The sequence below is a fragment of the Schistocerca nitens genome, chromosome 2 (assembly GCF_023898315.1).
Source record: "Schistocerca nitens isolate TAMUIC-IGC-003100 chromosome 2, iqSchNite1.1, whole genome shotgun sequence".
NCBI classification, from domain to species: Eukaryota; Metazoa; Arthropoda; class Insecta; order Orthoptera; family Acrididae; genus Schistocerca; species Schistocerca nitens.
The window spans coordinates 639,945,728-639,970,615 of record NC_064615.1 but is presented as its reverse complement, the minus strand read 5'-3'; the positions used below and the strand labels follow the sequence as shown (position 1 = coordinate 639,970,615).

Genomic DNA, 24,888 nt, shown 5'->3' with positions numbered 1-24,888 from the left:
GGGGAAAGGTGGTGGGGGGGAAAGGTGGTGGGGGGGAAAGGTGGTGGGGGGGAAAGGTGGTGGGGGGGAAAGGTGGTGGGGGGAAAGGTGGTGGGGGGAAAGGTGGTGGGGGGAAAGGTGGTGGGGGGGAAAGGTGGTGGGGGGAAAGGTGGTGGGGGGGAAAGGTGGTGGGGGGGAAAGGTGGTGGGGGGGAAAGGTGGTGGGGGGGAAAGGTGGTGGGGGGGGAAAGGTGATGGGGGGGAAAGGTGATGGGGGAAAATGGGATGGGGGAAAATGGGATGGGGGAAAATGGGATGGGGGGAAATGGGATGGGGGGAAATGGGATGGGGGAAAATGGGATGGGGGAAAATGGGATGGGGGGAAATGGGATGGGGGGAAATGGGATGGGGGGAAATGGGATGGGGGGAAATGGGATGGGGGGAAATGGGATGGGGGGAAATGGGATGGGGGGAAATGGGATGGGGGGAAATGGGATGGGGGGAAATGGGATGGGGGGAAATGGGATGGGGGGAAATGGGATGGGGGGAAATGGGATGGGGGGGAATGGGATGGGGGGGAAGGGGATGGGGGGGAAGGGGATGGGGGGAAGGGGATGCGGGGAAGGGGATGCGGGGAAGGGGATGCGGGGAAGGGGATGGGGGGAAGGGGATGCGGGGAAGGGGATGCGGGGAAGGGGATGCGGGGAAGGGGATGGGGGGAAGGGGATGGGGGGAAGGGGATGGGGGGAAGGGGATGGGGGGAAGGGTATGGGGGAAGGGGATGGGGGGAAGGGGATGGGTGGAAGGGGATGGGTGGAAGGGGATGGGTGGAAGGGGATGGGTGGAAGGGGATGGGGGAAGGGGAGGGGGGAAGGGGAGGGGGGAAGGGGAGGGGGGAAGGGGTGGGGGGAAGGGGAGGGGGGAAGGGGAGGGGGGAAGGGGAGGGGGGAATGAGTTAATGTGTTAAATATTTAACATCAAGCATGTACGTGAAGAGTTTAGAAAAGATCTGAAACTATGTTTAAAGTTTATTGGAAGACACTAAGTGATCATGAAGTGCTGGATGAATATAGTCTGGGTAATTTTTGCTCCATTCCAAGTGCTCTCCTTCTCAAATACTAAATGAATACAGTCAGTAATTCACACCTCAAGAGCAATGCTGTCTCAAGAAATGAAGTTTCTAACTAATACTGGAGTTAAATTGCTGTGTTAAAAACCTGCAATATAAGATTATGTTGCTTAACGAGTAAATTATTACAAAATTTTACATTTTTAAATTCAACCAGCAATGATGTGATGTACTGAATTCAATTTTTTGTTACATCTGGAATCCATTACATAAGCAAGTGTAGCTAGAACCATATATAATGGACCTGATTAGTAATATAGATAGAGGAAGGGCACTTACCACAATCAAAGCTGGTAGGACAATGGCTATTAACTGGTACAGGTGAGCAGCCAAGCTCTTTATAATAACGGATTATCCTGTTATCAGGACATCCATTCACTGCTAGAATGTAAAGCAATGCTGCAACAAATAAATGAAATTCAATAGAGTGACTGTTGTCACTAGGTACAAATGTAACACATACATTTTAACATTGGCATATTTCAAATTAACGTTGAAAGCAATGCAAGATGGCCTATGTCAAAAGCTATATGAGATGGACAATTCTATTAAGGTTCTAGAAGGATCACGAGAAGGAAAAAAAAAAAAGATCATAATCACTGCAGATGTTTTTAATTATAGGGAATTAAAAGGTGTTAGTAAGTCTATTTATTGGTCAGCATGTAAAAGTTGTTTACGAGTCTACACATTTTCACCCATGACCAAATAAATTTAATTTTGCTTCCAGTGACCATATGTGATGAGTTTATAGATTGTAGTAACATGTCACTTGTCTCCTCTGAGCACTGGTTTTACAATTTATCTCAAATGAGATTTTGTGGAGCATTTCTGTGGCACTCTTGTTCACACTGTAGATCTGTAACAAATTATGCAGTTCTTCTTAGAATCTTCTCCCTCTCCCATTTCAGACAAGTTCCTTTGATTGGTTGGTTGGTTTGTGGGATTAAAGGGACCAGACGGCAACGGTCATTGGTCCCTTGTTCCAAAACTTAAAAACTACCACACAGAGTAAAAAATGGATAATAGAGATAACAGGCAACACAGGACAAGAAAAACTCAGACAAAGAACAGACATAACAAATTAAAATCACACAGAGTGTGGCAGTGGTTGGCCGACTATAGAATAAAAAAGGAAAAGCCAACCACCGAGAACACATTAAAAACTCAGTTTAAAACCGTAGGCCAAAGACCAGAATCAACACAAAACAATAAAATAAAACATAAACACTCAAATTAAATGATAAAAACCCCCTGCCCGAATAAAACGTAAAACTAAACCAGCCATAGCAGGGTCATCAGTTAAAAGGGCAGGGAGCGTATCAGGCAGCGCTAATGTCTGCCTGACCACAGCTAAAAGGGGGCAGACCAACAAAATGTGGGCCACTGTCAAAGCCGCCCCGCAGCGACACAGAGGAGGGTCCTCCCGACGCAGTAAGTAACCGTGTGTCAGCCAAGAGTGGCCAATGCGGAGCCGACAAAGGACGACATGTCCCTGCGGTTGGCTCGCATGGATGACCGCCACACAGTTGTCGTCTCCTTAATGGCACGGAGTTTATTGGGCATGATCCGATGATCCAATTGCGCCATTCAGCGTCCCAAAGCGCAAAACCTTTTCGGCGGAGGACTGCTCGCAAATCAGTATCTGGGAGGCCAATGTCCATAGATGGTTTACTGATGGCCTCTTTCGCCAGGCGGTCAGTATATTCATTGCCCGGGATACCGACATGACGGGGGGTCCACACAAAGGCCACAGAGCGGCCGCAATGGGCAAGACTATGCAGGGACTCCTGGATAGCCATCACCAGACGAGAACGAGGGAAACACTGGTCGAGAGCTCGTAAACCGCTCAGGGAATCTCTAGAGATCACGAAGGACTCACCTGAGCAGGAGCGGATATAATCTAGGGTACGAAAGATGGCGACCAGCTCAGCAGTGTAAACGCTGTAGCCAGCCGGCAATGAACGTTGTTCGGAATGGTCCCCTAGAGTAAGCGCATAACCGGCACAACCAGCAACCATCGAGCCGTCAGTGTACACAATGCCAGAGCCCTGATACATTACAAGGAGGGAAAGAAAGCGGTGGCGGAAGGCCTCTGGAGGGACTGAGTCCTTCGGACCCTGTGCCAATTCCAGCTGAAGGCGAGGGCGAGGCACACAGTGGACCGCGATCGTACTGCCAGCCCTGGGTCGACGTTCTGGAAGATGGACGTGCGACTCTGGGAATAGTAGCCGATAGTTAGGATGCCCAGGCAAGCTGAAAACATGGGCAGCATAAGCGGCCAGCAAACGTTGGCGCCGTAACCGCAGTGGAGGGACACCTGCCTCCACTAGTATGCTATCCACAGGGCTGGTACGGAAAGCACCAGTGGCAAGGCGTATCCCGCTGTGAAGGATTGGGTCCAGCACCCGCAACGCAGATGGGGATGCTGAGCCATAAACCAGGCTCCCATAATCCAGACGGGACTGGATTAATGCCTGGTAGAGCCGTAACAGGGTAGATCGGTCGGCGCCCCAGCAGGTGTGGCTCAAGCATCTCAGAGCATTTAGATGCCGCCAACACGCCTGTTTAAGCTGCCGAATATGAGGCAGCCAAGTCAGCTGGGCATCAAAAACTACACCCAAAAACCTGTGGGTCTCCACCACAGCAAGGAGTTCGTCGGCAAGATAAAGCCGCGGCTCAGGATGGACCGTTCGGCGCCGGCAGAAATGCATAACGCGGGTCTTGGCAGCCGGTTGGTTTGTTGGTTGGTTTTTTTTTTTTTTTTTTTTTTTTTTGTGGGGTTTAAGGGCGCTCAACTACTGAGGTCATTAGCGCCCAGTCACTGTTGTTAGAGCACAGGGAATCTAGTAAAACTCAAGGGGAGGGGGGGACACCAGAAAGACCTAACAAAGATGTAGATAAAATAAGTAAAAAGGTTAGATGTCTTTGGACAAGCCAGTCAAAGTTATAAAACGCAGAACACGAGCAGCTGCTCGAACGTCATCAGCTAAAATATCTGGTAAAGTAGATGGCAGGGACAGGACAACACGAGATTGACTAAAGTGGGGACACGACAATAAAACATGGCGCACTGTTAATGCCTGACCACAAGGGCACTGCGGGGCTGGGTCACCGGAGAGCAGGTAGCGGTGGCTAAACCGGCAATGCCCAATCCGCAACCTGGTCAGAAGGACCTCCTCTCGCCGAGATGGTCGGGAGGAGGTTGTCCAAGCAGTTGGGAGCAGTTTTACTGCCCGGAGCTTGTTTCCTTGGAGGGATGACCAAGTATCCCACCACAACGACACAAGCCTCTTACAAACATCCCCAAGAACGTCAGATGATGGGACACAATGGGAGGCTGGCCGAGGCAGGAGGACTGCAGCCTTGGCTGCAGCATCCGCAGCCTCATTCCCAGGCACTCCTACATGTCCGGGAACCCACAGAAAGCTGACAGGAGAACCATTATCAGCGAAAGAATGGAGGAACTGCTGTATCCGTTGAATCAAGGGATGGACCGGATAGGGAGCTCCAAGGCTCTGAAGAGCACTGAGTGAGTCAGAGTAGAGTACATACGATGAATGGTGGTGGCGGCGGGCATACTGAACGGCCTGATGGAGAGCAAAAAGCTCGGCCGTAAAGCTCGAACATTGGTCGAGGAGCCGGTATTTAAAGGTGGCGGCCCCGACGACAAAGGCACAGCCGACACCATCGTCAGTTTTGGAGCCATCGGTGTAAATAAAGGTGTGACCGGCAAGTCGAGCACGAAGTTCGACAAACCGTGAGCAATACACTGCAGCAGGAATACCCTCCTTCGGGAGTGAGCTGAGGTCGAGATAAATATGAACCGGAGCCTGGAGCCAAGGTGGTGTCGGGCTCTCACCCTCTCTGAAGGTGGTAGGGAGGGCAAAATCCAATTGTCGAAGCAGGCGACGGAAGCGGACTCCGGGGGGCAGCAGGGCAGACACATACAACCCGTACTGACGGTCGAGAGAATCGGCGAAGAAGGACTGGTAAGAGGGGTGCTCAGGCATAGACAACAGCCGGCAGGCATACCGACACAGCAATACGTCGCGCCGGTAGGTCAATGGTAATTCGGCAGCTTCAGCATAAAGACTCTCGACAGGACTAGTGTAGAAGGCTCCGGTCGCAAGACGTAACCCCCGATGGTGGATGGAGTTGAGACTGCGTAAGAGGGATGGCCGAGCAGACGAGTAGACGAAGCTCCCATAATCCAGCTTCGATCGGACTATGAACCGATACAAGCGAAGCAGGACAGTGCGATCCGCTCCCCAAGATGAACCACTACGAACTCTGAGGACATTAAGGGAACGTGTACAACGGGCCGCCAAATAAGAGACCAACAAAGTTTCCTGTCCAATGTGAGCCCTAGAAACTTAGTTGTTTCTACGAATGGGAGAACAACGGGAGCGAGATGTAAGGATGGCGGAAGGAACGTTTTATGTCGCCAAAAGTTGATACATACCGTCTTCTCTTCAGAGAACCAGAAGCCATTTACCACACTCCATGAGTATAGGCTGTATAGACAACGCTGAAGGCAGCGCTCCAGGAGGCATGTTCTCTGGGCACTGCAGTAGATCGCGAAGTCATCGACAAAGAGAGAGCCTGAGACATTAGGCGGAATGCAATCCATAATTGTATTGATCGCGATGGCAAAAAGGGCTATGCTTAAGACGGAGCCCTGAGGCATTCCGTTCTCCTGGAGGAAGACGTCGGACAATACGGAACCCACACGTACCCTAAACTTTCGATCTGCTAAAACGGAATCAATAAAAAGGGGCAGGCGACCGCGTAGACCCCACCTGTGCATAGTGCGGAGGATACCTCCTCTCCAACAGGTATCATAAGCCTTCTCCAAATCGAAGAACACGGCTACCATTTGGCGCTTTCGCAAAAAGTTGTTCATGATGAATGTCGACAAGGTCACAAGGTGGTGAACAGCGGAGCGGCGGCGACGAAAGCCGCATTGGACATTGGTAAGTAGCCGTCGAGATTCAAGAATCCAGACTAACCGAGCGTTAACCATGCGCTCCATCACCTTACAGACGCTGCTTGTAAGAGAAATGGGGCGGTAACTAGAAGGAAGGTGTCTATCCTTCCCGGGTTTGGGTATAGGAACAACGACGGCGTCAGGTCAACGCATGGGGACCTGACCTTCGGTCCAGACGCGATTGTAGGTACGAAGAAGGAAGCTTTTGCCCGCCAGAGAAAGGTGTGCCAGCATCTGAACGTGAATGGCATCTGGCTCCGGAGCAGAGGACCGGGACAGTGCAAGCGCACGTTCGAGTTCCCGCATAGTAAAGGGGGCATTGTAAGTTTCCAGATTCAGCGAGTGGAAGCAAGATCGCCGAGCCTCTTCTGCCTCTTTCCTGGGAAGGAAGGCAGGGTGGTAATGGGCGGAGCTTGAAACCTCCGCGAAAAAGCGGCCGAAGGCGTTGGAGACAGCCACAGGATCAACAAGGACCTCATTACCTGAGGTCAGGCCAGGTACCGAGGAGTGGGCCTTAATGCCCGACAGCCGGCGCAGGCCACCGAAAACGACAGAAGAGGGAGTAAAACTGTTAAAGGAGCTGGTGAAAGAGGCCCAACAAGCTTGTTTGCTGTCTTTGATGACTCTACGGCATTGCGCTCGGAGTCGTTTGTATCCAATACAATTCGCCAACGTAGGATGGCGGCGAAAGGTGCGTAAAGCACGTCGTCGAGCACGGATAGCGTCTCTACAAGCCTCATTCCACCAGGGGACGGAAACGCGACGTGAAGAAGAGGTAGTATGAGGAATGGAACGTTCGGCAGCATTGTTGGTAACAGCCGTGAGGTATTCGACCTGACTGTCACAACTGAGAAAGTCGTGGTCCGGAAAGGTCGCCAGGGAGGAGTCAAGTCCCCAGTCAGCTTTCGGTATGTTCCAGCTCGAAGGACGTGGGGATGGGTTGTGGTGCAGGAGACGAACGACACAGGGGAAGTGGTCGCTCGAATAGGTGTCAGAAAGGACATACCACTCGAACCGACGGGCAAGAGTGGTAGAACAGATCGAGAGGTCCAAGTGGGAGTAGGTATGAGTAGAGTCCGAGAGGAAAGTCGGGGCGCCAGTATTGAGGCAGACAAGATTGAGATGGTTGAAGACATCCGCCAAGAGGGAGCCTCTTTGACAGGATGCAGGAGAGCCCCAAAGGGGATGATGGGCATTGAAGTCGCCAAACAATAAAAACGGCGGAGGAAGCTGAACAATCAGGTGCATCATGTCAGCCCGACTAACTGCGGATGACAATGGAGTGTAGACGGTACAAACTGAAAAAGTAAAGGCAGAAAGAGTAATACGGACAACTATTGCTTGGAGTGGGGTGGTCAATGGGATGGGATGGTAATAGACATCGTCCCGAACGAGCAACATGACCCCACCATGAGCTGGAATACCGTCCACAGGGGTGAGGTCATACTGCTCCGAGGTATAGTGGGTAAAGGCAATACGGTCAGTTGGGCGCAACTTGGTTTCCTGGAGACCAAGGACGAGCGGACAGTGCAGGCGGAGGAGCAGTTGTAATTCCTCCCTATTAGATCGAATACCTCTTATGTTCCAATGTAACAAGGCCATCGCTAGTCAGAAAAAGGGGGGAACGAGACGGGGGAAGAGCTGGTCACCTCGACGGCTGCGGAGGGCCAGGTTTCGAGGGAACAACGCTACAACCGGCGGGAGGCGGATCCTGTTCCATAGAGTCGTCGCCAGCTGCGGCCGCTGTCCTGGGTTGTGTAGGAGGGGCAGCATCATGTGCCGACGAGAGGCCAGCTGAGCGCCTGGCAGCAGAGTGTCCCGGCGAAACTGAGGACGGCCGGGAGCAGCGACTCACGGATGGAGCGTCAGACGAAACGCGACGGGGTGGAGAGGGGGATAGAGACTTCTTCTTGGAGGCCTTCTTGGAAGTCCGAGGAGGCTCAGGGATGGTGGGCTGGACCCGAAGAAGGTCCTCACGTGCGGGGTCCGTTTTGGAACGCCGGACCTCGGAAGCTGGGGTCCGGAACGTTTCCCCGATGGATGCCTGAGAAGAGGATCGCTTCTCAGGCGGCGGGGGGGGGGGGGGAGGAGGAAGGAAGGGTGGCCCCTGGGGCAGAGGGGGTGGGGGCCGTGGGGAGGAGGATTTGGAAGGGGGGGATTCGCGAGGCGGAGGCACAGACCCCGGATGGGGGGAGGAGGTGGAGGGGGGACAGGATAGGGGTGAGGATACTGTGGAAGGAGTGGACACGACTGAGGCAAACGAAGTTGTCAACGACAAGGGATAGAGGCGGTCATACTTCTTCCTGGCCTCAGAATAAGAGAGACGATCCAAAGTTTTGAGTTCTTGAATCTTCTTCTCCTTCTGATACACGGGGCAGTCTAAAGATCTAGGCGAGTAGATGCCAGGACAATTAACGCACCGAGGTGGTGGGGTGCATGTATGTTCCTCACGAAGAGGACGTCCACAATCGCCACAAAGGGGCTCAGCCTCACACCATGACGAGATGTGCCCAAAGCGCAAACACCGAAAGCAGCGCATAGGAGGTGGGACGTAAGGTCGCACGTCGCACCGGTAGCACATCACCCTTACCTTCTCCGGGAGAACGTCCCCCTCGAAGGTGAGGATAAAGGCCCCGGTGTCGATGCGACGGTCTTTGGGGCCGCACTGGACTCGCCGGACGAAATGCACGCCTCACCGCTCCAGGTTGGCCCTGAGCTCCTCATCAGATTGCAGCAGGAGGTCCCGATGAAAAATAACCCCCTGCCTCCTATTCAGTGCCAGATGCGGGACAATGGACACTGGGATGTCCCCTAGTCGGTCGCACGCCTGGAGCGCCGCCGACTGTGTGGCGGAGGTGGTCTTTATAAGAACGGACCCCGAACGCATTTTACTGAGAGCCTCGATTTCCCCGAAGATGTCCTCGATGTGCTGAACAAAGAACATGGGCTTGGAGGTGGCGAACGTCCCCCCATCGGTCCGAGAACAGACCAAATAGCGGGGGAAGTACTTCGCCCCAAGCCGGCGGGCCTGTCCTTCCTCCCAGGGAGTGGCCAAGGGGGAAAGGCCAGGAGAACCAGAACCAGAGACAGTACCTTTCTTTCTAAAAGACTCGGCCGCAGAGCGACCTGATACATGTTGACGTTTCATCTGCGAAATGTCCGCCCCGATACCACCCACTCCGACCAGGGGCTCTCCCCACGGGCGCCACCCAGCCTCAGCAAGGGCCACCTGGCAGGATGACTGTTGCCGGGAGTCCTGATGCCCCATGGAGACGGGCATCTACTTCTTGGCCGACGTGGGGAGGGTGAAGCTCACGTATCGGCAGTACGATCCCTGTGTTGTCAGGGGGCTACAACCTACAGGGTACATGACGACCCCACCACAACGGGCTGGCTACCGTGCTGGATTTCGGGTGCCATGGAAAGTCCATCATGATCGTAGGTGCAGATGGGAACGCACTATGGGCGTAACTTGTACAACCCATCAGGCGTTTAGGCCCAATTTGAGGAATAGTGGGTATGGTTACAACACCGTTACAATGCTGAGTGCCAAGGTCTTAGTGCACGGAGGACCAGTGATACACCACGTAAGGCGTCCTTCCCCAAAAGGCTCGTACTTCTGTAGAATTTTGAAAAATGGAGGTCAAACCCCAAGGGGGACCATCACATGGAAGGCCGAAACGGTTGAAACTCCTTTTAGTCGCCCCTTACGACAGGCAGGAATACCTCGGACCTATTCTTACCCCGGACCCGCAGGGGGGGAACGTTGGTGAGGCTGATGGACCGATAGCTATACACATCAGGCAGGTTTTTACTGGGTTTCAGCATCGGAATGACTGTGCTCTCCCGCCATTGCGTTGGAAAGACGCCATCACACCAAATCCGATGGAAGACGATGAGGAGATGTCGCTTGTAGTCAGACGAGAGATGTTTAACCATATGTCTGAATTCGATCAGGCCCAGGAGCTGTGTCGGGGCAATGTGCAACGGCACTGAGGAGCTCCCACTCTGTAAATGGGGCGTTATTGGATTCACTGTGGTGTGTAGTGAATGAGATAGCGTTCCCTTCCAGCCGCGAAAGGCTGGTGAGTAATTCTTCGATGCAGAGGCTCGAGTGAAGTGCTCAGCAAAGTGCTCGGCGATCGCATTTCTGGTAACACCGGGAACACCTGTTAGAGTCTGGTACCCGAAAAGATGTTTGATCTTTGCCCAGACTTGGGAAGGTGCTGTATGGCACCCAATGGTCGAGACGTATATCTCCCTACACTCCTGCTACCATCGTTTGATAAGTAGGTGAATGTAGGCACAGAGCCATTTGAAGGCTATGAGGTGCTCCACGGAAGGGTGCCGCTTACGTCGCTGTAGAGCTCTCCGATGCTCCTTAATTGGTTCAGCGACTTCCGGCGACCACCAAGGGACTGCCTGACGACTCTGGCACACTAAAGAGCGAGGGATCGTGTTTTCTGCTGCAGAAACAATTGTTGTAGTCACATGCTCAACCATGACAACGATGTTACCATGCAGGGGAGATTCAACAGAGGTTAAAGTTTCTCGCCTTGTTTAAAGCCCATCTCGGTGGGGGACCTGACGCTGGGGCAGTGACAGGAAGTGGTCACTACCACACAGGCCATCATGTGTTCTCCAGTGGATAGATGGACAAGTCCTGAGCTGCAAATCGATAAATTAATGGCCGAGTATCTACCATGAGCCACACTGAAATGTGTAGTGGCCCCAATATTTAAGAGGCAGTGGTCGAACTGAGATAGTGAAGTTTCGACATCTCTGCCTCGGCCAGTAAGCACAGTGCCACCACACAAGGGGTTACGGACATAAAAATCTCCCAAAGTAGGAAAAGTTTAGGGAGATGATCAATCAGTGCAGCTAATACATTCAGGGGTAATGCACCATCTGGAGGAAGATATACGAGGTGCGGCTAGAAAAAAAACCGGACTGATGCTGGAAAAAACATTTATTTACAATTATTTACAATTTCATGTTATCTCCTTCAATGTACTCTCCTCCTCGGTCTCTACACCGCTCCATACGAATTTTCCACTGTTCATAGCAATGCTGTAGATCATTTTCGGTAAGTCCATACATTACTTCCGTCGCTTTTTCTTTTACTGCTTCAACAGTTTCAAATCTAGTTCCTTTCAAAGCTGACTTGACTTTAGGGAAAAGAAAAAAGTCACAGGGGGCCAAATCAGGTGAGTAGGGTGGATGATCTAAGATGGGAATGTTGTGTTTTGCCAAAAACGTCTTCACTGACAACGCACTGTGAGCTGGGGCATTGTCTTGGTGAAGGATCCATGACTTTTTTCTCCACAAATCGTTCCGTTTTCTCCATACTCGCTCACGTAGGGTAGCCAGGACGCTAATGTAGTAATGCTGATTCCCTGTTGCCCCTCTGGTACCCAATCAATGTGCACAATCCCTTTGATGTCAAAAAAAAAAAAAAAAAAAAAAAAAAACAATCATCATTGCCTTGAATTTCGATTTTGACATTCGTGCTTTTTTTTGTCGTGGAGAACCAGGAGTTTTCCAATGCATCGATTGGCGTTTAGTTTCGGGATCGTAAGTAAAAAACCACGATTCATCGCAAGTAATAACATTTTGTAAGAAGGTGGGATCACTTTCAATGTTTTCCAGGATGTCAGAACAAATCATTCTTCGGCGTTCCTTCTGTTCAATTGTGAGACACTTTGGAACCATTTTTGAACACACTTTGTTCATGTTGAAACTTTCATGAAGAATCTGCCTAACACTTTCTTTGTCAACTCCTGTTAACTCAGACACTGCTCTGATTGTTAAACGGCGATCTTGTCGAACAAGTTTACCGATTTTTTCAATGTTTGCATCAGTTTTTGCTGACAATGGTCTGCCAGTGCGAGTGTCATCACTGGTGTCTTCGCGGCCACCTTTAAATCGTTTAAACCACTCAAACACTTGTGTTCGCGATAAACAATCATCGCCGTACACTTGTTGTAACATTACAAACGTTTCACTTGCAGATTTTCCTAGTTTAAAACAAAATTTGATGTTAACACGCTGTTCTTTCTGTACACTCATCGTTTTCCGACGCACAGACAAAACGTCAACTACTTAAAACAGACGCCACGGGCAGACTGAGTGCAGGAGGCAGATGAAACTCGAGCAGTAGGCGGAGCGAGAGTCACGTGACAGGCCACGCGACTTTCAGCCTTATTGCATTCGTTTTATTGTTCCACCAGTACTAGTCCGGTTTTTTTTTTAGCCACACCTCGTACATTGCAGACAGTTATTTCCTGCATTGTCCTTATTCTGACAGCCACAGCTTCAAGAGGGGTTTGAAGAGGCACAGGTTCAGTGTATACTGAGTTCAGGACATCGACACAAACTCCAGTTGACACTATTATGGTCTCTACGGTTCTTGTAATATCCCCTATAGCCGCGAAGGGCAAGGGTCCACTTTGCTGGGAACCAGGATCCCTGGAGGGCAATATAGAAAGCAGGTGTAAAGCTTAACATTTGCCGTAGCTCAGCCAGGTGGAGGAAAAAACCGCAGCAGTTCCACTGGAGGATGATATTGTGAGGCTGGGAAGGCCTGGAACATTCAATGAGGCAGTTTATGCCTCAGTCACCTGCTGCCACCAAATTATTGCCTGAGCAGTCTATTTCCACTGTGTCTGAGGGTCTGGTGGGATCTAGGTCCTCAGCGGACGCCAAAATCTCCACCCCGTCCTAGACGCAGAGCTTGTAGGTAGCGGTGGTGTGGGTGCCACCGCAATTTCCTTGGTCTCAGGGGTCTTCTTTTTGGATTTCTCTCGCTGCTCCTTGGGTTTCACTGGCTAGGAGGACTTCACTGGCTCAGTCTCTGGGACTGAGTATTAGCGTGAAGCCCTACAACCACCTGCTTTTGGGTTCTTCATCCACTGGCAGGTGTCATCTTTCCCACTAGCAGAAACCTGGGAAGAGAGTTACCCAAGGGACCCCTTCCTAGAGAGAGAAGTCTAAGAAGACTTACGCTTCTCCAGCTTAGAAGGGGGGACAGATGTCCCCATTGGTAGGGGGGGGGGGGGAGGGAGGGAGGGTGTTGCTCCCGAAGTAGGTGGTGCAGGATCAACAGGGAGGGAAATGCCCCCACCATCAAGGGGGCAGGAGTAGTCTTACAGCTCAGAGAGATGATGGGGTCTGGCGGAGCTGATGGTGCCACAACTGTTTTAGTGGCAGCATAAGACGATGTCATATGCACAGGATACAGGCATTCAAATTCTCTGTTAGCCTCAGTGTAAGTCAGTCGGTCCAGGGTCTTGTACTCTATGATTTTCCTTTCTTTCTGGAGAATCCTGCAGCTGGCGACAAGGCGAATGGTGCTCTCTGCACCTGACACAGGTGGGAGGCGGGGCACATTGAGTATTAGGATGTGATGGGCGTCCGCAATCTCGACATGTGAAGCTGGAAGTGATATGGCCAAATTCTCAGCACTTAAAGCACTGCATCAGGGGAGGGACATAAGGCTTTACATCACAGCGGTAGACCATCACCTTAAACTCCTCGGGTAATGTATCACCCTCTAAGGCTGAGACGAAGGTACTGGTGGCAAACTAATTATCCCTCAGACCCCGGTGGATACGCTGGACGAAATGTAAACCTTGCCGTTCTAAATTGGAGAGGTCAGCTCATTGTCATACTGCAAAAGAAGGTCCCTGTGAAATATGATACCCTGGACCATATTTAAGCTCTTATGGAGCATGATGGTTACAGAAACATCCCCCTGCTTGTCACAAGAGAGTATCTCCCGTGACTGGGCAGAGGATGCTGTTTTGATCAAGACCGGCCCAGATCTCATTTTGGACAAGCCCTCCACTTCCCCCAACTTTTTCTCTAAATGCTCAACACAAAACTGAGGCTTCGTTGTCATGAAAGATTCCCCATCAGCTCTCGAACATACACAGTATGGGGCGAATAAGATCCACTTCCATCCTTAGCCTGATGTTCCTCCCACAATGTGGCCAGGGAGGGGAACGACATGGGGTCATACTTCTGTGCATGGAATTGAGCTCATGAATGCTTAGAGACTGCTGGTCTTTCTCCACCAGCAACAGATGATGGTCTATGCTTCAACGCATTTCATCCACCCTGATGCCACCCACTCTAACCAAGGGCCCTCCCCACATGCGCCACCCAGCCACAGCAAAGGCCACCTGGCAGGATGGCCATTGCCAGGAGTCCTGATGCCCCAGGGGGATGTGCATCTACCCCTTGGCAAACACGGGGAGTTAATGGAGTAGGCATCAACAGAGTGATTCCTGTGTGATCAGGGGGCTACAACCAACAGGGTACATGGTGGCCCCACCAGAATGGACTGACTGCCATGCAGGATATCAGGTGCAAAGAAGTCCATGATCATCGTCGACGCAGAAAGCGACACTGCATAGTGCAAAATGCAACCAGCAAGGTGTCCTCACCCAAGAGATGGAGAATAAGCGGGACTGAAATGCGACGACGAGAAAGTGGGCTAAAGATCTCAATGCACAATGGACACAATGAACCATGTAAGGTGCCCTTCCCCAGTTGGCTCGCTCTTCGGGAAAATTTTGAAGAATGGAGGTCAAACCTGACGGGGGACCATCACATAAAGGCCAAAACGGGTGAGACTCCTTTTAGTCGCTTCTTATGACAGGCAGGAATACCCTGGGCCTATTCTTAGCCCCAGACCCGCAGGGGGAAGCTGCCGGGTGTTGTGGGGGAGAGGAATGGGAAAGAGTTGGAGAAGACGTAACTGAGGCATAGGTAGAGGAGAGATTTACAGGGTGAAGTCTTTCGAAGTTCTTGCAGGCCTCGAAGTAGCTGAGACAGTCAAGGGTCTATATTTCCTGAATTCTTTTTTCCTTCATCTACACTGGACATTCTAGTGAGAATGGAGAATCAAGACCAGAGTATTATACACAGTTAGGCAGTGGTGTGCAAGGGCTCCCCACGTGAAGAGGTCAGTCAGTCAATCAGTCAGTCACAGATGGGAGAGCCATCACATGACAAGGACATGTGGCCAAACTTGAGGCATTGGAAGCAACACACGGGAGGTGGAATGTATGGTTTGGGGTCGCATCTATAAACCATTACCTTTGTCTTCTCTGGCAGGGTATCCCCTTAAAAATGCCAGGAAGAAAGCGTCGGTGTCAACACAATGGTCCTTAGAGCTTCTCTGGAAACATCACACATTCCAGATTAGCCCTATGTTCATCATCGGACTGGAGGAAGTCTCTATGGAAAATTACGTGATGTGTCTTACCGAGTGACTGGTGATGAGCGATATTCACTGGGATGTCACCTAAATGGTTGCAAGCACAGAGGGAGGCCGACTGACTGGCAGGAGTTGTCTTTGTAAGGAGGGAGTGAGATGATATCTTGCTTAACAACTCAACTTCATCGAACTTGTCCTTAATGTACTCCACAAAGGAAAGAGGTTTGGCAGCTGCAAAAGGCTTCCTGCCGGACCTGGTACAAACCAGGAACTGTGGAGAGGGTTTTGTCTGAAGGAAGCTGGCCCAACCCTCTTCCCAAGGGGTAGCCAGGAGAGCAATGTCGTGAAGGGAGAAACAGGAGCTGAGTCAGAACTATTTCTAGAAAGAGAAGTGGCCACAGAATAGTGGCCAGAAAGTTTAACACGTTTCATGCGCCAAACGTCCGCTCTAGTACCACCCACTCCGAGCAGGCCTTGCCTCATGGGCACCACACAGCCACAACAGGTGCCTGGCAGGATGGTCATTGCTTGGAGTTCCTATGCCCCAAAAAGGAATTGTGAGGTGTTCACAGCACAGGTACCAGCAGTGTGATCCCTGTGGTGACAGGGGGGCTCAGCTAGATGGATACATAACAGGCCCACCATATGAACTGGCTATCAAGCTTGTGACATACCAAGGAGGCCCTGATGGGGGATGGGGGGGAAGGAGGAAAATTGAGAGGGAGAGGATGAGGAGGGGAACCTACGCCAAAGATGCTAGGTGGGGAGTTCTTTGCCTACTGGCTCTCACTAGATTTCAAATTTAGATATGGAGGTCAAAGCCCTGAGAGGGGACCAAAAAAGAAAAGCCAAAAAAGTAGAGGAAATGCAAACAAACCAAATCGCAAGATGAAGGAAAGTCAGCAGGATAGCCCGGCTGATATTATAAGAACACCACAAGAGGGAAAGGAAGGGGCAAAGGGAAAGTAGTAAGGATGGGACCCCCTGGAGGAAAGAGACAGAATCACTGGAAAGTGGTCGCTTTCACAAAGATCGGATGTAGTGACCAATGCAGAAAAGCCACAAGATTGAGGGAAGAGATCGTTATGTCTATTTTTTTGTTTTTGTTTTGTTTTGTTTTGTGACGCAAAAACAACACTAATATGTACAAGATGTTGAAAGCGACCTCACGTTCAGCCCAATCAACAGAACGAAAGAGCTAAAAGCAAGGACTTCCCCTTGGAGACAGATCGGCAAAATATGCCATAGAGACAGCAGAGGTCCTGAACCAAAGATTAAATGTCTTTCATCATATTGCTAATATGGATAAAAAATAAAACGCGGTCGACAAACCGCGCATCGCTCGCTAAAACGGTTGATAACTGAGGTGACAAACATGTACTGGAACGAAAGTGGTTGAAAAACTGACATTCGGCTAGGAACTAGCAAACCATCGAAGGTTTATGACAGTGAGCACAAAGTGATGGGGGACCACCACTTAAATGGTAACAGCTAAAAAGACAATGCCCAATACGCAACCTAGCTAAAATGATCTCGTGACGAAAGGGCTGTGAGGTGGTAGGCCACGCCACTGGGAACAGTTTAATTCCCCAGAGCTTGTTCCCATGAAGAGTAGACTAGTGGTGATGCCAAAGCTAAACCACCTGCCGACAGACAGCAACATGGAGATCATCCGAAGTAATGAAAGAGCTAGCAGGCCGATGTAGGACTGCAGCCTTGGCAGCAGCGTCAGCAGCCTCATTTCCCACCAGAGAAACGTGACCAGAGACCTTCACGATCATCAAAGTGGCTCCCTCAATAGCAAGCAAGTGGAAGCTTTCTTGGAGCCACTGCACTAAGGGATTGACTGTACAGCACACAGAGGCTCTGGAGGGTACTGAATCAGGGCAATGTGTTGGGTTGTCTGATAGAGTGCGAAGAATTCTGCTGTAAAAATTGATCAATATCCTGGAAGCTGCTACCAAAATTTATTGCTTCCAATTATGAAGGCATACCCAACACCATCTGTCTTGGAGCTATCGGTGTACACAAAGGTGCTACCGCTAAGTTGTGTGTGAAGGTCGAGAAGCTTACAGCAACAGATCAAAGCTGGAGTAGTGTCCTTGGGAAGCGGATGAAGTCCAAGATATGGGCTGCCGCACAGTGCCAAGGCACTGGGGGTCCACACCCACTGGGAACATGACAGATGGCATGAAGTTAAGCTGCCGGAGCAGTAGCTGAAAGCGAACTCTGGGAGGTAACAGAAGAAGGGCGCGCCTCATACTGGTGGTCAAGGGAGGCATCGGGAGAGAGGACAAAAGAGTGGTGGTCGGGCATGGCGACAAATGGGATGTGAATCCACTGAGGAGGGCATCACACTGGTATGACAGTAGCAGTTTGGAGTCTTCTGCAAAGACTCACAACCAGGCTAGTGTAAAATGCGCCAATGGCCAAGTGTATTCCACGATGGTGGATTGTATTAAGACGACATAAGATGGACGGACATGCAGATAAATAAACTGAACACCCATAATCTAGTTTTGAACTAATAAGGGATCGTTATAAATAGAGGAGGGTGGTCCAATCTGCTAGCCGGCCGTGATGGCCGTGTGGTTCTAGGCGCTTCAATCCGGAACCGCGGGACTGCTACAGTCGCAGGTTCGAATCCTGCCTCGGGGATGGATGTGTGTGATGTCCTTAGGTTAGTTAGGTTTGAGTAGTTGTAAGTTCTAGGGGACTGATGACCTCAGATGTTAAGTCGCACAGTGCTCAGAGCCATTTGAACCATTTTTTCCAATCTGCTCCCCAGGAAGTACTGCTTGGGTGACACTGGTATAGCCTGGTGGCACGTAAAACACGTAAGAGGACCAAGAAAGTTTCCTATCGAGTATGAAGCCCAAGAACTTCGTAGTTTCAGCGAACGAAAGAGCAGCAGGCCCAAGATGTGAGGATGAAGAAAGAAACCCGTTGCGCACGCAAAAATTCGTACAAACGGTTATGTCAGTGGAAAAATAAAAGCCCATGTCAATGCTTCAGGAGTAGAGACGATCGAGATACCGCTGAAGGCGCCGCTCAAGGAGGCAAGTACGTGGAGAACTGCAATAGATCGCAAAGTTGTCGATGAAAAGGAGACTCAGAGGCCTGCTGGGAGACATTCCATAATAGGGTTAATGGCTATAGCAAAGAGAACAATGCTCAGGATGGAGCCTTGAGGCACACTTCTCCTGGATAAAGGCATCTGAAAAGGCCGAACCCAAGTGTACCTTGACAACTCTGTCTTAAAAATTCCTGAAGGAAGCGGGGCATGCGGCCTCGGAGACCCCACATGTATAAGTGTGGAGGATACCTGTCCTCCAGCAGGTATCTCACACTTTATCTAAATCAAAAAACACGGCCGCAGTCTTATTTCCGCAGAAAACCGTTCATGATATTGGATGACAAACTGACGAGATATATACAATAATTCAGCGTGTGCTATTTCGAATTACGATGTGAAGTTCCTTCGAATATGTATGCTTGTCCAAAGGAACAGGCACTGTGGTGGCTACAGCCGTTATGAAATACATTAATGTATTCGCAATTGCGAATATGGGTCTGGTCATGGGTATTGTCCTGATAGCCAAATGGTAAGGCAACCGCTCGCGAAAACTGAGAAATCCGGGTTCGAGTCCCGGTCCGGCACAAATTGTCATTACATTATAAAGCTGATAGTAGTCCATATTCACCATTGCGAATACATTTCATGTATGGGACAAGATGGTCAACGGCAGAACAGCGCGCTGGAAATCCACATCGTACAGAGGTTAATAGGTTGCGAGACTCTTGCCATCTTACCTGGCGGTCATGAATCACACAGTCAGTCACCTTGCGAACACAGCTTGTGAGATAAATGGGGCGCTAGTTAGAAGTAAGGTTTTTGTCCTGGCCAGGCTTAGATATGGGTATGACAGTGGCTTGACACCAGCGTATGGAAAACGTGCTGGCTGACAAAGTGCGATTGTACCTACACGGTGTTTCAAAAATGACCGGTATATTTGAAACGGCAATAAAAACTAAACGAGCAGCGATAGAAATACACCGTTTGTTGCAATATGCTTGGGACAACAGTACATTTTCAGGCAGACAAACTTTCGAAATTACAGTAGTTACAATTTTCAACAACAGATGGCGCTGCGGTCTGGGAAACTCCATAGTACGATATTTTCCACATATCCACCATGCGTAGCAATAATATGGCGTAGTCTCTGAATGAAATTACCCGAAACCTTTGACAACATGTCTGGCGGAATGGCGTCACATGCAGATGAGATGTACTGCTTCAGCTGTTCAATTGTTTCTGGATTCTGGCGGTACACCTGGTCTTTCAAGTGTCCCCACAGAAAGAAGTCACAGGGGTTCATGTCTGGCGAATAGGGAGGCCAATCCACGCCGCCTCCTGTATGTTTCGGATAGCCCAAAGCAATCACACGATCATCGAAATATTCATTCAGGAAATTAAAGACGTCGGCCGTGCGATGTGGCCGGGCACCATCTTGCATAAACCACGAGGTGTTCGCAGTGTCGTCTAAGGCAGTTTGTACCGCCACAAATTCACGAAGAATGTCCAGGTAGCGTGATGCAGTAATCGTTTCGGATCTGAAAAATGGGCCAATGATTCCTTTGGAAGAAATGGCGGCCCAGGCCAGTACTTTATGAGGATGCAGGGACGATGGGACTGCAACATGGGGCTTTTCGGTTCCCCATATGCGCCAGTTCTGTTTATTGACGAAGCCGTCCAGGTAAAAATAAGCTTCGTCAGTAAACCAAATGCTGCCCACATGCACATCGCCGTCATCAATCCTGTGCACTATATCGTTAGCGAATGTCTCTCGTGCAGCAATGGTAGCGGCGCTGAGGGGTTGCCGCGTTTGAATTTTGTATGGATAGAGGTGTAAACTCTGGCGCATGAGACGATACGTGGACGTTGGCGTCATTTGGACCACAGCTGCAACACGGCGAACGGAAACCCGAGGCCGCTGTTGGATCACCTGCTGCACTAGCTGCGCGTTGCCCTCTGTGGTTGCCGTACGCGGTCGCCCTACCTTTCCAGCACGTTCATCCGTCACGTTCCCAGTCCGTTGAAATTTTTCAGACAGATCCTTTATTGTATCGCTTTTCGGTCCTTTGGTTACATTAAACCTCCGTTGAAAACTTCGTCTTGTTGCAACAACACTGTGTTCTAGGCGGTGGAATTCCAACACCAGAAAAATCCTCTGTTCTAAGGAATAAACCATGTTGTCTACAGCACACTTGCACGTTGTGAACAGCACACGCTTACAGCAGAAAGACGACGTACAGAATGGCGCACCCACAGACTGCGTTGTCTTCTATATCTTTCACATCACTTGCAGCGCCATCTGTTGTTGAAAATTGTAACTACTGTAATTTCGAAAGTTTGTCCGCCTGAAAATGTACTGTTGTCCCAAGCATATTGCAACAAACGGTGTATTTCTATCGCTGCTCGTTTAGTTTTTATTGCCGTTTCAAATATACCGGTCATTTTTGAAACACCCTGTATGTGCTGCAACATCTGAACGTTAACATTGCCTAGCCCTGGAGCAGAAGATTGGGATGAAGTGAGAGAATAATTAGCTCTGTCATAGTGAAGGCGGCATTGTAACATTCACGATTCTGGGAGGAGAAGGGTATCATCCGAGCTGTATCCACTTGTTTGCGAGCGAGGAAGGCGGGGTGACACTTGGTAGAGCTCGAAATCCCCGCAGAATAGTTGCGTAAGTGTTGGAGACAGCAATGGGGCCACAATGACATCGTCTGCTACGGTCAGGCCGTAAATTGGGAAATGGGCCTTGGTCCCAGAGAGCCGACGGTGGTTGCTCCACACGACAAAAGGAGTGAAAATGTTGGAAGAACTAGTAAATGAAATCCAGCTAGCCTTTTTCGTATCCAGAAGAATGGGATGACACTGTGCACACAACTGTTTATAAGTAACACAGTTCGCCATCGTAGGATGATTGTTAAAAATGCGGACAGCACGTCTCCGCGTGCGAATTGCGTCACGGCACACCTCAGTCCACCTAAGGACCGGGACATGGTGCAGTAAAGACGAAGTGCGAGGAATGGAACAGTCTGCGGCAGTAAGGATAATGTTTGTAAGGTATTCTACCTCGTCACTACAACTGGCGAAATGTTGTTTGGCGAAGGGCGCCAGGGAAGAGTAAAGCCTCTAGTCAACCTTAGAAAGCTGCCAATTGGGTTTCCACGCAGGTGGGATAGGAGTCATCAAATGTATAGTGCACAGGAAATTGTCGCTCGAGTACATGTCAGAGAGAATGGACCACTCTAGACGATAACCGGCTGGACAGTGCAAAACAAGAGGCCCAAATGGGAATAAGGTGTATGGAGTCTGAAAGGAACATAGCTGCTCCAGTGTTAAGACAGGTGAGATTGGGGTCAGCCAAGAGCGCACCTCTGACATGTTCTTTAAGTGCCATTAAGGCGATGTTGGCCATCAAAGTCGCCAAGCAGCAAATAGGGGGTGAGGGAGTTGACCAATAAGCTAGAGTAAGTCTGCCCTGGTGACAGCGAATGAAAGAGGTATGTAGACTTTACGAAAAGAAAACGGGAAACGAAGGAGGAAAATATGGACTGCAACAGCTTGCAGCCGGGTATTCATTCAATGATGGTTTTTGCTATGGACGTAATCTTGGATGAGCAGCACGATTCCCCCACGAGACAGAATGCCATCCTCAGGAGGGGGGGGGGGGTCTAATTGACTGGAAGGAAATACGAGAGGTCAAAGCGACGGAGGACAATTTTGTTTCTTGGACGCAGAAAGCAATCAGACGCTGCAACTCCAAGAGAGCAGTAATTCCTCCTTGTTGGATCTACTGCCATGAACGTTACATTGGAGAATGGAGGGAGGGAATCTGCAACGAAGTGTCGTATCTTGTCACAAATCTGGTCTGCTGCTCGGTAAGCTCGTATTTTGTTCACTTAACGACAGTTCGGAAATGTTTCGAACGCATCTGGAAAACAGCATCAACTTGAGCGCCTTTCCATACACTGTACTGGATTTCATGGGCGAACAGAACGAGCTGAGTCTTACGACATCTGTACCTGTGGAATCCAAGTTTATTTTTAGAGAGAAGATTTTCCTTCTCTGAAACCTAACACATGAGCATAAAACATGTCCCATGATTCTACATCAGATTCGCTCAGATTATGAGCATCTTTGTCGGCCCTTCTTCAAAACGTGAATGACCTGCGCTTTTTCCCAGTCGCTAGAAATACCACTTAGCCCCAGTGAACTACGACAAATACTGCTAAAAGAAAACCAAGACCTTTCACATAATCTCTGTAGAGCACCACAGGTGCCTCGTCCAGCGCCATTTCGACATCCGTGCGCCGATTGAGAGGAGGAACTGCGTTATCTTTTCCGCTGTCAAAAAATTCTTAACTACCGGTACCGAATTCAGTATTTCGGCCTTATCCCTGTCATCTGTTCCGGGTGCCAGTATGGTCAATGAAGCCTGAACAGAATTTCTATCTGCTTATTCACTTAACACCAGAATTTATCAGGATATTTCCTCATATAATTTGGCAAAATTTTACTCAAATTCATTGAACGCTTCTCGCATCTTCCTCCTCACGTTCATTTTGGCTTCATTCACCTTTTGTTTGCCTTTTGCTCTAGGATTGAAAATCTCTCCAGACAAGCACTTACATGTGCTATTTATTTCTGTCGTATGTTTCAATAAGTTATTTATCTAACACGTTTTTAGCAATACAATTCCATATCTAGTTAATATACTTCGTTGAAAATATGGACCGGGCGATATTTTATACATACTAGTGTTTGAAGTCTTCGGCAGAAGAAGAAAACGTTTCTATAAAATAAATATCTAGTAAATTAATTAATTAACTACAAAAAGAATTCAGTAGGAGATCAACACATACAGGATAAAAAATTACAATAACTGAATTTTAACATCAACATAAAATCAAATGACTGACCTACGCGAGTGTAATAAGCTTCTTTCAGCATGTCATGTGATAGCAGGCAGCAGTCAGGGAGTCTTGCGCCCCTGATGATGCTGCATTTGACGTTTAACAATATCAGAATGCTCCGAAGCACAAGACTGTACAGACATTCAACGCTATCTGAAGGTAATAAAGCACAAAATGGTGCGTCAGTGTACAGTGATAGAGAGGCGTGGGGGTTGGATACCGGTTGAGTATGCCCGAAGTTAGGTTTATATCCTGATCAGACCAGGAACGTTTTTGTTCCCATGTACTACTTACAGTAAATAACTTCGGAAAATGTCAGGGTAGTTTATTTGACAACACTATGGTCATAGGATACAGAGTGAGGCAGCTAAGATATGCTATCCCAAATATAACCAGAATGAGTAAATGTTGGGCATGTCTAAAATCTATGAAAATTTTAAAATAACGGTATAGAAAAATGGATAAACATAACATAATGGAACAGTACATGAAAGACAAATTCGTAAAGTTTCTTTCTGGACATGGCGCCAGCAGGTTAATTACGAAAACTGCCGTCAGTGGCGCCACCAAGCATATTTGCTGAATATGGCAGCTAAATACGTAAAGAAAACATTTGTGCGCTAGAATTTGCCCACTGCCAATCAGCTTTTCATAGCAAGTTTCACAAGACACCACCTGTTTACATCAGCATAGCGTAATGTTACAAGAAATTTGAGGAAGATGGTTGTTTGTGGGATGCAAAACGTTTGGAGTGACCGGTCATGTCAGAACAGACAGACGACCGTGAGAGAGTGTGATGCCACGAAGTGCCACAGTGTCCACCTGTCGAGCTGGTGCAGAATCGAATATCCTTCAGCCAAGAGTGTGGAAAATTCTACATAAGCGATTAAAAGTGAAGCCTCATAAATGGCTTAACGATAAACTGCATTGTCTGCAGTTCTGCACTGCTATGCAGAATCATCTTGAAAATGGCGACTACAAAATCAGTTAATGTTCCTTGATGAAGTTACTTTCCTTCTCTCCGAAACGTCAACCGACACAACTTAACACATGTGGGATTCTGAGACAAATAATGCTTTTTGTGCCATGTCCAATAAGGTTGGTTGGTTGGTTGGTTTACAAGGGGGGAAAGGGACTTAAGTGCGAGGTCATCGATCCCTGGTTCCCAGCGGAACAATTACCCAAGGGAAAGAAGAAAAGGACGACTTACGGCACAATAACAGGAGACAGGAAGAACCAGAAGACAGAAGGACAACAAACACTACAACGGACAAAACAGGACAAGAAAACCACAGAGACGCAAGAAACGGGGAGAGGAGATTAAAAACAAGAAAGCAGATTACCATGGCTGGCTGGCTGGCCGGCCATGAAAACAAAAGGAGAAGTCATCCACTCTGCAACACATTATAATCTCCACCCTAAAAGCACTAGGGTGGAGGACACAGAGGGACAAAGGACATGCACTAAAACTCAGATCAAATGATAAAACCCACCCTGACGAATAAAACGTAAAACTAAATGTGCTGTTGAGGCATTGTCGCCCAAAACCGACGGTATGTTGCTGGGAAAGTTAAAGATCAGTGGG

General features: G+C 49.3%; 1 protein-coding gene across 2 annotated transcripts in view; it reads right to left on the bottom strand.

Annotated features, from left to right (window-relative positions):
- The window catches only part of LOC126234535 (von Willebrand factor C and EGF domain-containing protein-like), a 138,820-nt gene that overhangs the window by 95,404 nt on the left and 18,528 nt on the right, over positions 1-24,888 (bottom strand). For both annotated transcript variants that reach the window (XM_049943231.1, XM_049943232.1), the window contains exon 2: positions 1,387-1,506. In XM_049943231.1, the coding sequence (XP_049799188.1) occupies positions 1,387-1,506 (120 nt within the window). The remainder of the gene's footprint in view (positions 1-1,386; positions 1,507-24,888) is intronic.